Source organism: Echinococcus granulosus (assembly GCF_000524195.1).
Source record: "Echinococcus granulosus chromosome Unknown EG_S00149, whole genome shotgun sequence".
Classification (NCBI taxonomy): Eukaryota; Metazoa; Platyhelminthes; class Cestoda; order Cyclophyllidea; family Taeniidae; genus Echinococcus; species Echinococcus granulosus.
Genome location: NW_020170529.1, coordinates 19,493 through 31,664, shown reverse-complemented (window position 1 = coordinate 31,664; position 12,172 = coordinate 19,493). Strand labels below are relative to the sequence as shown.

The 12,172-nt window shown below is 39.3% G+C and overlaps 5 protein-coding genes across 5 annotated transcripts; 3 read left to right on the top strand and 2 right to left on the bottom strand. All coding sequences in view use genetic code 11, as the record gives it.

Annotated features, from left to right (window-relative positions):
* Positions 1 to 15: 15 nt before the first annotated feature.
* EGR_09469 (Dynein light chain 2, cytoplasmic) lies at positions 16 to 366 on the top strand (the record flags this gene model as incomplete). The annotated part of the gene is made up of 2 exons (XM_024498718.1): positions 16 to 215; positions 288 to 366. 2 exons carry the CDS (start codon positions 16 to 18, stop codon positions 364 to 366), a joined length of 279 nt encoding a protein of 92 aa, XP_024346857.1.
* Positions 367 to 1,777: 1,411 nt separating this feature from the next.
* EGR_09468 (Dynein light chain 1, cytoplasmic) lies at positions 1,778 to 2,034 on the top strand (the record flags this gene model as incomplete). Its single annotated transcript, XM_024498717.1, has 2 exons — positions 1,778 to 1,930; positions 2,014 to 2,034. The coding sequence occupies 2 exons, from the start codon at positions 1,778 to 1,780 to the stop codon at positions 2,032 to 2,034; spliced, it is 174 nt and encodes a 57-aa protein (XP_024346856.1).
* A 2,477-nt stretch (positions 2,035 to 4,511) lies between these two features.
* Positions 4,512 to 7,388, top strand: EGR_09467 (hypothetical protein; the record flags this gene model as incomplete). The annotated part of the gene is made up of 4 exons (XM_024498716.1): positions 4,512 to 4,628; positions 4,669 to 4,746; positions 6,782 to 6,926; positions 7,255 to 7,388. 4 exons carry the CDS (start codon positions 4,512 to 4,514, stop codon positions 7,386 to 7,388), a joined length of 474 nt encoding a protein of 157 aa, XP_024346855.1.
* Positions 7,389 to 8,274: 886 nt separating this feature from the next.
* EGR_09466 (Dynein light chain 2, cytoplasmic) lies at positions 8,275 to 8,626 on the bottom strand (the record flags this gene model as incomplete). Its single annotated transcript, XM_024498715.1, has 2 exons — positions 8,275 to 8,353; positions 8,436 to 8,626. The coding sequence occupies 2 exons, from the start codon at positions 8,624 to 8,626 to the stop codon at positions 8,275 to 8,277; spliced, it is 270 nt and encodes an 89-aa protein (XP_024346854.1).
* A 3,199-nt stretch (positions 8,627 to 11,825) lies between these two features.
* EGR_09465 (Dynein light chain LC6, flagellar outer arm) lies at positions 11,826 to 12,172 on the bottom strand (the record flags this gene model as incomplete). The annotated part of the gene is made up of 2 exons (XM_024498714.1): positions 11,826 to 11,904; positions 11,982 to 12,172. 2 exons carry the CDS (start codon positions 12,170 to 12,172, stop codon positions 11,826 to 11,828), a joined length of 270 nt encoding a protein of 89 aa, XP_024346853.1.

Here is a 12,172-nt window from a genome sequence, read left to right as displayed (position 1 = left end):
GGAGAAATTGAGGTCATGAGCTACGGTTCACAGACTAAGGCTGTCGTTAAGAATGCCGATATGGCAGAGGATATGCAGCAACGGGCAGTTGACTGCGCCCAGGATGCCATGAACAAGTACAGCGTGGAGAAGGACATTGCTGCCCACATAAAGAAGGAATTTGACAGATTGTACAGTCCCACATGGCACTGTATTGTTGGCCGAAATTTTGGAAGGTAAGGTCTTACTTTTGCCCCTTCTTTTGTTTACTAAGCCCACCTTCTCATCATCATGCTTTCCATTTTCAGCTATGTGACTCACGAGACAAAACACTTTATCTACTTCTACATGGGTCAAGTAGCTATTTTGCTTTTCAAATCTGGCTAAACCATCTCTCTAAATGATAAATTCTACGTTATACAAAAACTTTACTTTCATTGACTTTTTGGTTCGAGGAAAGACTGTAAGTCCCTGGGAAATGAAAGAGACCCGAGTGGTTGAACAACGTTTTAATAAATTGTAAAAATTGTGAAGATTGATAATGATTTGGATAGAGTAAAGCAAGTGCAAATAAATTGCCCAACGCATGGGTTGCTACTTAAAATGAAGTAAGTACTATCATGCTGTTGATTGACAGGACACAGCAAAACGCAGTGATGAAAATCAAGCCATGGCGTTGAGAATGAAGAACTAGCTCATTTGAGCATTTAGCTGAAGCAAACTTGGTCTGGCCTCTGTCAAATTGTATTTCTGCCAGAACTTCATGACTGACTGCAGTTGTTGACAGCCAATCAAATCGTGCCATTTAATGGATTAAAATCCTTCCATTATTTAACAGAATAAACATGCTTGAATAAGTCAACTCTCATTTAAAAGGCACAAAAATGTATTTTTCCTCTTTTAGATGCTCATCATTTGTTTTAAACGAGCGTAGATCATTTTCATCCCATGAAAGATGATTGAGAGGTCATAATTTCAGGGCTGAGGCGTACTATTAGGACCTAGTGATTGAAGCAGCTGGAGGAAATGCCTGTTATCTGAAAAATAACTGGGGTGCATTTTTATTATTGAATTAGTGACGCACTTTAGTCTTTTTGCCTATCTGGTAGCGAGTTGGGCTTGAAAAAGGTAAAAAAGCGAGTGTAGATAAAATTATTACGTACACACGAGAGATGTATGACCCTTACCTATGGGAGGCCTCATTATAATCTGTCGGGGTGGGTGAGTATGAGGGTAGGAGAAATATCCACTCATTTACCAAAAATGGATTGCCACTGACAAACAAATTCAGTGGACTTGACTGGGCGTCGTTAAAGGTCAGACACTTGTGATTACAATGAAACAACTGCAGCGCTTTAACTATTTTGTTTAATTCTCGATTTTGGTAATTAACCAGTCAGGGCTCCTGTGTTGTGCCCCTATCGGATAGTCTTGTCTTCAAACCATGCCAGTAGCTCCAAGCTCTGCTGAAGGACGTCAATTTTATGTTTTGCTTAACTATTACGTCTTCTTCCATCTTGAGGGAAGTCCCGGGGTGTTGCACAAAATGAACGGAAAAAAAATGACAAATTCAAAGTGGAACGAGTAGCCAAATTTTGGGAAGGATATTAGCAATAAGCCAGTGGGTTTCACATACGATTGTTTACATTAGTCAAACACATACATAAACTGCAAGTAAGTACCGAGGCTAGGCTACTGTAGAAGCAAAATATTTTAGCGCAATATTGACTCCCCTTGTATATAAACTGTAGACAATCACAGTTTGATACACTTCTTTTATTGTGGGAAAGCAGAGACCATGAGTTATGGATCACAAAATAAGGCTGTCATCAAGAATGTCGACATGGCCGAGGAGATGCAAGAACGGGCAGTTGACTGCGCTCAAGACGCCATGAACAGGTACAGTGTGGAGAAGGATATCGCAGCACACATCAAGAAGGAATTTGACAAGGTGTATGGTCCCACTTGGCACTGTATTGTTGGCCGAAACTTTGGGAGGTAAAGTCCTAATCTTACCTTTCTTTAAATCCACAGTGTCGTATCATTCGGTTCTAAGATTTCTCTTTTATTAACTTTAGCTACGTGACGCACGAGACGAAAAACTTTATTTACTTTTATATGGGCGCAGTTGCCTTTTTACTTTTTAAATCTGGGTAGCAATACTCTTTTCTTTCTTTTTTATGAATTTGAAATATATTCTGTGCTGCGCTTGCCTTTACTTGATTCGAATTTGTAAACCACTTGAAGCGTTCTGGGTGTCAATCAAGAAAATAAGCATTTTGACCAGTTTAAAATTTCACAAATTGACTAAAAAATACTTAAATTTAAAGGTTCCAGGGCAAGTTATCAAATAAATCATTTTCTTGACCCTATCGTCAAGTAAACTTGTTGTGAATTGGTCAGTCACTTAAGGAGCTAAAAGTAAGTCGTCGCTGGATTAGGTCAAAACCATCGTTGGACTACGAAATACCCAAGATCCCTGGAATTTTCTGGATCGTCAAGTTATATTCCCTGTTGAATACCCTGAATGAAGGCAGAACTAATTATTACTGATAGGTCGTTTATGGGCAAGCGAAAAGTCTAAGGAGTCTAAATGCTAAAAAGTGAACCGCAATCAAATGTTAGTAAAATTAGAAAAAAAAATAGATAAATGAGTGTTTGATAAGGAAGAAATAATGGTCGAATTAGAATGAACTCGTTTGATGTCCAATGTGGGTTAATTATGGAAACCCTAGGACCATTTTAAAGGGTAGGACTGCCTAAATACTCGAGTCAAAGTAGGCAAAACATTGAGATGTACAGATCACGTAGGTAAAATGCAAAAGACAGAATGAGCTAGGCTGATCTCACGAGTGAAGTGGCCTTCAGATGGATGGAAGTGGTGTTAGCATCCACTTTTCATACTCGTCACCGGCAGTATGACATTAATAATAACAAGGTCAACACATATATATCCACTACTTGGTATTATAAAATTAGACTCAACCGAAGCTACCAACTCTTTCTTCACTTTCCATATACATGAAACCAAAACCAAGGAATCTTAATTGTCATTATAATCTGCCTCAGATGAGGCTGTTAACGAGAACGTCGACTGACCTAAGGACATGCAGCACCGTGTCGTCAGTGGCCCCATCAAGAAGGAACTAGACAGGAGTTACACCTCACTATGGCAGCTCATTGTAGGCCATGGTTTCAGCAGTTTATGTGTGTACTTACGGCACTTTTATACTTATGGTGTTAGCTATGTGGCCCTTTCCTTCATGGGCTAATTTGCAATTGTGCTAGCCAAGTCCAGCTAAACATCTGAGTAAAAAGTGTGGCTTCCTTTCTGCGTAAATTATTGCTTTTTTCTTGGTCTTACTAAATATCAGTTTTTTGATATCACCTTCTTCAGCTGCTGCGAGACAAGTGAAAGAAAAGAGAGCCCTTATCACTGTGAAATCGAGTTAAACTTGCTTTGTCATGTTCGTCAGCCAGACATGCGCCAAATATGTTGATTAAGTTCTAGCAAGATTTTATGACATGAGGGTCGTAGAAAATTAATGAATAGCAGAAAATACAAAGAGGTCTACCTTTATGGTACACCATTGCACACTACTCTGCTGTACATAACAAATGAAGGGCAAAATGAAAGTCTCTACATGCCACGACAATTGAGCAATTACTGAGACACTACAAAAAAAAAATTTCGCCACCTAGTGTCTGAGCTCCAATCACTGGGCTAAATTGAAAAGAGGCTTGAAGAGCCTTCCTTGCGTTTTGAATGACCCTAATTCAGATTTAAAATGACTACAAATTGACGAGGAAACATTATTGGAAATCAAGTACAATTCTGATTTGCACAAAATATTTCGGCGATTAACAGCAATATCGCAGTTAATCCTACTTTACCGCCGTTTTTCTGATGGTATTAGTATATGCCCCTTTCGACCACTTGAGAATGAATGAACGAGTTGGAGGCTATGGAAAAGTAATGGAGCATTTATGTGCATTAACCTTTACAAGACAGCTTTCCGCAGTAATAAGAAAAAAGATGCTTTTTCTGATTATTAAGTCTTTTCAACCGCAATTTTACTTTATACAATACAAGGCCTAAGGGTCGAAAACTGCCTTACTCGTAAAAATAGAATAAAAGCTCTTAAGGAGAAAAATCTTGACCTTTTGTAATTCAAAATATAGTGACAATATTAGCTATTTGTAGAAAAATTGAATCATTTGAAATAAAAACACTTTAGCTCTACAAGACCTTACAGACATAATTTAGAGGTGACTTTAAAAAAGTGCAGATTCAAGCATTTACATAGTGTGAATTTTAATGCGTCAAAACAAAGCAAGAAAAAAACGTCTGAAGAAAACCGTTGTAAAATAGCTCTATAAACCGGAAATAAACTTACCCTGGTAAATATTGTGCTTATGATTAGACAGAATTACTCCAAAACTAAGCACTTAAGCTGTTCATTTAAGTGTCAAATTCCGGTAAGTTATATTCACCCGTAAAAAATCCTAACATCCTAAATTAAAACTTAGGCATGGTCTACCAAGGAATGCCACAATTTTCCACCTTGCCTAGACACACTCATTTACGCATAAATTGTGGAAATCGTAATTTTACCTTGAGTAATGACGAAACAGGAGGCCAGGCTACTGTAAGACCTCTAGCTAATTCCTCACATGAGCCATCAATAGGCACAATTGAGTGTTTTTTTAAAAGGCTTTAACTCACACCCAAAATGGTGGAAATTTAATAAACCCTTTCCTTGCTTGGTAAAATGTGTAGGCGAATATCTACCGCCACAAATAGCAGATGGTTGTAAACAGCTAGAGTAGAGGTTTAACAATCAAGCTCTCCACGAGGCAGTCTTTACTTCAATTCGTGGGATATCTAAGCATTCATTGGCAGTAAGGACCCACGCAATCGCCCTTGGAAGTGTCCTGGACATCATTATCTCACAGAATTTGGCACCTTTCATGAATTTGTCCCCACATTCCTTGGACTGCATGAGAGGTTTTATACTCAAATCAAATTTCTGTGATTTCTCGTTGTGTAGAATAAAATCTTGTTAAATTCTTTCAAGTTCAGAATTAGTTACTAGGGAAGACAAAAACCCGGTAAATGGCCATATTTTCTGCTGTAATTTACAAGGACAACAAGTATTCATGTGAAGTAATTTTCTACAGCAGCAAACAACTGGCTGTCACGATTAATACATGCATGGATTTTTATAACTTTATCAGAAGATAATGCTATTATCGCATTTCGGAAATGGATGCAGCCTCTGAGCTTTAGAAGCTTCTACGAGTTCCTTTTCCAGAACCACTGAAACCTTCCACGACTAGCGCTTTGCTGAGTCCAACCCTTTTGCAGTGGATACACTTTGATTGTGGCACCATCCGAAGCGCAAGGTCGCAGCCAATCAAAACACCACGAGTACTCGAGAATAGGATCAACTTTTTGCCTATTTTACGTGAAAGCGGGCTGCTGAGGCCCGCTGTACCTAAAGACATTTTACCTCGTGATTACGTTAATTGGTCTCTAGCTAGCGCCTGAGCTCATACAAATTACCGCCAGTCTGTAACACTTCACGTTCATCCCAAGTTTTTCCAAGTAGAAAAAAAAAAACATGGGCATATGAAACGCTTTTGTGTTGCAAACTGGTGTGTTTATTTTAAAGGCCTCCCTACACTTCCACTCAAGTCTTCCAATGTCTTGTGATCATGGCGCGTCAGCGCTCCATACTAATCCACTTCAGGTAACAACAGGTTAGACCACATTGAATTGCACAATTAGATGCATCACTTCACATAGGCACCCTTGTAGTGAAGCAACGCTACCAGCGCTCATTTTTTAATAAATACTGTCGGAATTTAATAAAACATTTTTACTGACTACAACATGAGCACAGGTAGAGCAGTTGTGAAGAACGGTGATATGCCTATTGAGATGCAGCAACATGCCTTGACTTGTGCCAGAGATGCCATGAGTGAGTTTCGCATTGAAAAAGACATCGCTATCTACATAAAAACTGAATTCGATAAGATGTACAAACCCACCTGGCACTGCATTGTTGGTAGTAGCTACGGCAGGTGAGTGCTCTTACAATATTGCGTCAATTAGAGTGACTTTTTGACTCATCACCCTCCTTTTTTGTTTTAGCTATGTGTCACACGAGAGTAAACACTTTATCAACTTCTGTTTGGGTGAGGTTGGAATATTATTATTCAAATCCGGCTAATTACCTAGTTTAAAACAAGGAAGCCTTAATAAATTCTTATTGGATTTGAATATTTTGGAGTCTATCCTACTTTCTCAAGATGCCGCATTTGATCATGTGAAAAGATATATCAATACTGCTTGCGTGGGAATTAAATTCACTAGTTTTTTCCTACTTGGCAGCCAAAATCTTATACACCCATCTAGAAGTCGCTACTGAATTGATATGAGTAGGGTATGATGGGGCTTAGAGCAGTGTACGAAATTTAAGTAGATTTTATCATATTTGGTACCGCATTTCAAACCAATATTTTAGAGCATGTACGAACTAGACGAGTACCACTTAGTTTGCAGTCAGGTTTACTATTAAAGCACTTGATTTATTTAAGTACGCCTTTGCAAACTTACACAACTTTTATCAGATGGGCGAAATTGTTATGTCATACGGAAGCCCTTAGTGCTAATGATGTGGGGAGCTCGCCGTATGTGTAATGGCTGAACTTCTGGGGTCCCCATTTGGTTAATACTCTTACTTATTCAATAGCATTTTGGTGGCCCCACCCTTACCGTGATTATTGTTATCCATAGAGTGTATCCCTACGTCTCGTTGGTCAACTAAACGAAGATGAAGAATATGTAGAAATTAGGCATAAAAGTGGGGAATTTAACTTCTGCGCCGATTCTTCTGAAATGTTAAAAAGGGGCATGTTTTATGGGATTGAAGATATCGCCAGTGATTTCTAGGCCGTTCCCAGCTTCTCGCCATTGGCTAAAATAAGTCTAAAGGATCAAATGGGGAGCAATTTTTGAAAATTTTTAAAGTGTGCAATTTAACGATTTGCTTACTTCCAAGCCAATGGGGAGAAAGAGTGAAAATTACCAAGCAAATGAGCTCCACCACATTTGTCATCCGATGACAATAAACCACGGAGTACAAATTTATTGTTCTCTACTCATCTCGCCAATGTCAAAAAAGACGTGCCACTCATTTTATATGCTTTGTTAACTGACTGATTGATTGACTGACTAATATGTGATGAAAAATGTCTTTTGTGCAAAAGAGGATATGATTGGTTATCCAGAAACTGTCAACTACCCAATCCAAACTTCGAAGGTATTCACAACACCACCTACAAATGACCCTGCTTGCTTTGTGTATGCATGTGGTGTACTACAGGCGAAATTAATCACTTAGACCTTGCCAAACAATTGTGGCAGAGGTATACCTACTCCATATGAGACACATGCCACGCCAAAAGGTTAGTCAGGTCTTTCGAGCCACTTAAGCTGTAGGGCTGTCAGTTAAAGGCCACCTTCAAAGCAAAGTACAATCTTGGTGCATTGTTAACCCACTTTTACTCAATTAGACTTAAGGAGGAAGAAGGCCACCTGATTCATATAAGAGTATGAGAAGTAATTAATCTCGAGAGGGCTAGCGGACAGATCAGAAAAACCAGGCGTATGAGAAGGGCGGAAGCGGAGGCTAGGGGTCCGCACTTGCTGAAATTATTACCAGTCATGCGGGACCAATATCCTTCCCAACGGCGAATCTAAGCCATTGCTGCATGTTCTCTGATGCATCACAGATTCTACGCAGTCCCTTTGTTTTCGTTCACCATTGCAATTTTCCACTCGACTCCACGCCTTGGGAGGATGTAATTTTAAAGGTGTGGAATTGGACGGACTTGGACGAAGCATCAGTAGCTTAACCACAAATGATGCAAAAAATTTTGGTTTTCCACAAATCGAAATGCCTCTCCAATGATTTTTTGGTTTACATGATAAGAAAACAATTCTTCACTTCCTTGTTTTCTAAGGTGTGCCACTGTGGTAGATGGCTATTTAAAATCTCCAGCAGAGCCAACTTCAACGACTATAGGTTGGATGCTTTGATGGACTAGATCTAGCGCGTGGTGATTAAGCACGTGCAAGACATCTTTTTTTAAAATAAACCTGAATTTTATTCTTAAAGACAATCTCCAAACCTTTAAGAAGGTGCAAATTAAAGCCCCACTTTGCGGCAGGAATAAGAGAAGAAAATATTTTTTGCTAATGAAGGGTTCCCTTGACATAATAAACAATTAACCAGCTTTGAAGATCAAAATTGCCATCTGGTTCATGTAGAAGAATATAAAGTGCCTCGCCTCATGGGTCAAATAGCTAAAAGGGAAGATAGAATGAGGGGATGAAGTTGTAGCCTGGTGTACACATGTGATAGAAAAGAGTAGCATAGTCATCCAACCTTCCGAATTGACGGCCAACAACGCAGTGCCATATTGGACCATACGTGGAATCAAATTCCTTCTTAATGTAGGCAGCAATCTCCTTTGCAACGTTGAACTGGGTCATGGCATCTCGGGCGCAGTCAATTGACCTCTGTTGCATGCCCTCCGACATATCCGCATTCTTGATAATCGCCTTGACTTCAGACATCCTAACTTTGAAATTTCATTACCCCTAGAGGAATTCTTGCTTTATTTTGAGGGAGGAAAAAAGCGTGGTTTTATAGCTGTGGGATTTTGTACTGTAAAGTGAAGTTTCAGTAGCCTGCCCTCAAACAGCATTGTGAGCATAGGTAATGCAAAGAAATATTGATAGCTGTGTGAAAATCTCTAAAAGTTCTTTTTTTTGAAAATTTTCTCTTATTTACGAAGCCTTTGTTCCCATGTGTCAATTCAATTAGTAAGGGCTGAGCAGGTGATCTGATTTCGACTGACAAAACTTTTTTTGCCTGTAAGAAAAAGGGAATGCACAAAACCTCCTCCCCCAAGTCGCCTTACTGGCCCACTTAGAGTTGAGAAGAATAGAACCAAATTCCACATCTTTGATATTCCCTGAAGGATTGCAATAGAATGTATTTGTATACCTTTTGTGGAAAATCCATTGGCACGATTGCATACATTTAACCTTCTATTCATTGTTGAGGGTCAATTCGGGGAATATTCCACATTTGATAAACAACGGTACCTTCAACAAGGGTACCTGTGTTTCATTTTGTCTTCAATTTATCAAGAAAGGCGGAGGCATGCGGTCTTGTGGTGGTCTTAGCACACCAACACTTGTCTCGACTGATTCACTGATCCTAATTGTTTATCCAGAAGCTTTCTCTGCATACTTGGGGAGTTTCAGTGTACTAAGTAGATTGATCTCACCTGTCACGTGTGTTTGAAAGTCAGACAGCCAGTGAATAATTATGTCTGCAGTTCACCACACATGCCACCACACTCACAAGGCTAATGTGGCCTTCTGGTCATGAAGTGAAGTGTGCCTAGTAGATAGAGTTGCAAATGATTTATTTAATGGTGCCTCTTTATCTGTCTAATTAATGACCTGAGATGATAGTTCATTGCCATCAGTTGGCAAGAGTCCCCGTAAACATCAGAATCACTTATTCTAAGGCCCTTTTTTTTCTATCGCACACCGTACATTCTTCAACCATTTAAAGTAAACGCAGTTTGCGGGATGGGAAAGCGCCATTAAAATTCAACAAATTTAACTCACATTTTGTATAGTAGGGGCCAAAATAACTAAGTAGTAGCATACAGCTCAACGAGGATGCCGAGCTGACGTACTGACACGTATCAACTTCTGTTACATTATACATGCCTATGAGCAATCGCACACATTTCACGAGTACGTGGAGATGGCAGTTAGTCATGGACGCTTTGCCTTATAACAGTCTAGAAATAAAGCGCTTGATTCTGCCATCTTATGGGACAAAAAACTGCTCAAAATAAGAAAAAGTTCTGTAAAATGAATGACTTATCATAAAAATTCACCAATCAGTAATACTGATACAATTTCTAGCAAACTGAATTCCTCTGTAGCTATGTCTTTCGAGTCGTCTCTACAGCCGTAGTACAACGGACCGATCTACAGGTAGCCATACTACTAATTAGAAGCGTGGTCAGGAGATCAGTAGTATAGAACCTAAGGCTATAAAAACGGGATCCACGCTCAGCATAAATTGTACATTAAAAGATTGCATTTAGCCAAAAATAAGGAGTAGAATAGCAATGGGACGCAAGTATATGTGCTGACTTTCTTTCAAAGCCACCATGCTATAAGGGATCCACGTGGAGGTAAAAATCATACTTGACAGAAGTAGAGAGCTACTTTTCAATTGTATAATGATTAATGCATCCTTAGCAGAATTAACCGCAAAATATTCCATGTCTTTCAGTATATTAGGTTTTTCTGATGGAGGGTCAGTCATTACTCATATCTTTGGGAGTGTACTGAAAAATCACGGTTTAATATTCGTGGGATTGTGCAAAACTGGATGAAATTTCAGTAGCTCGACCTTATGCGTCCATGAGATCATAAAAAAACGCCATCTCTCATGAATGCACGAATGTACAAACATCCTAGAAAAGTGCCAGCCTTGAATTTTATTGAATTGGAACACCACAGACACGATTCTTTAAGCTGTACTGCATCAGGATACAGCTGTACCAAGACATTTGGTACTCTGACCACAGGCCGTTCTGTCTTCAAAATGTCTAAAACATACGGACAACTACAAGGAAGAAATTCTTCCCTCACAGCGGAATTTTGAACGAACGGACGCCTAGGTTTGACGCATGCCCAACTACAAGAACCTTGCGGTAAACAGCTAGCACGCAAGTCGGCATTGTGTGGAGGTGGTAAACCTTCCGTTAAATTGCAAAGGTGACCCAGTCGGCGGAAAAGGCCTGCTTCGTGAGACCTTCGGCCAAACCAAACGGCCGCCACACCTCCTCGGCTGATGCAATATTTCCAATCTTATATTCCCACTCACCCTACATACTAAGGTGCCTTTTACTGCTACAAATAGAAAGTACTGCAGTTTTACCGTCGAGATTCTACTATTCAGCCGCGATTTCCAAATTAATCCACTTTGACCGTCTGTAGGACCCAAGTCATCGTGACTTTAGAATAGTTTTCTGAGAAAATTACAGGAGTGGTTCTTCAGCCTCAACACCCCACTCATCATTTAATGCTAAATCTCAATTTTTAGAGCAATAAACTACTCACAATCCGACCTCGTCCAAGTTCGCAATACGAAACTGGCCAAAGCCCAGTAAGCATGCGACTTCACAAGCAAGGACTAACAGCAGTGCCTTTGGATGATTATAACAAATTAATAAGGAAAAATTCTTATTTGAACATTCTTTTCAGTTTAAATGTATATTTTAACAACAAAAAATTGAGCAATTTTTCTTGATAAATCAATCTAAAATCCCAAGTTGCAATCAGTGAATACGCCAACGATTAATTAAAATCCCCCACATAGCCTTATAATTCAAACATTTGCTTGCTAACTAATGGTTAGAAAGTTGTCACTACAAGTCTGTTCAATGCCTTTTTAAAAACCAAATTTCACAACATAAAAGTCACTAGTTTATCGTTTTCCATTTCCCTACCTGCTTTCGTATCCCTGGACAGATCACTTTTATTGACAAAACCGTACAAAAATTTGGGTTTCCTTTTTCTATCTTTTGCCTGACGTAAACTTTAAGGAAAGTGTACTGTTCATCACAAAAAAGCTACAAAGTTCTCAGTAGAAAAATTTCAAGTATTCCATTACTATTATTAGATAAATAAAACTTTGATGATAGTCTAAACGCACATATATTTATACAAGACTTAATTAACCAGATTTGTAGAGAAGAATTGCAACGTGGCCCATGTAGAAGTAGATAAAGTTGCGTGCCTCGTGTGTCACATAACTAAGTAAAGAAGTGAAACAGCTCAGTGAATTTTCAAGTATATCAGGCATGAGTGAATGTAAAGTGATAGCTCTTACCTGCCAAAGTTACGACCGACTATACAGTGCCAAGTGGGACTATACTCCCTGTCAAAGGTCTTCTTGAGGTGTGCAGCGATGTCTTTCTCAATGTTGTACTGATCCATAGCCTCTTTGGCACAGTCCACGGCTCTCTGCTGCATGCTCTCCGGCATGTCGGCATTCTTGACTACGGCCCTGTTTGTGCTCAT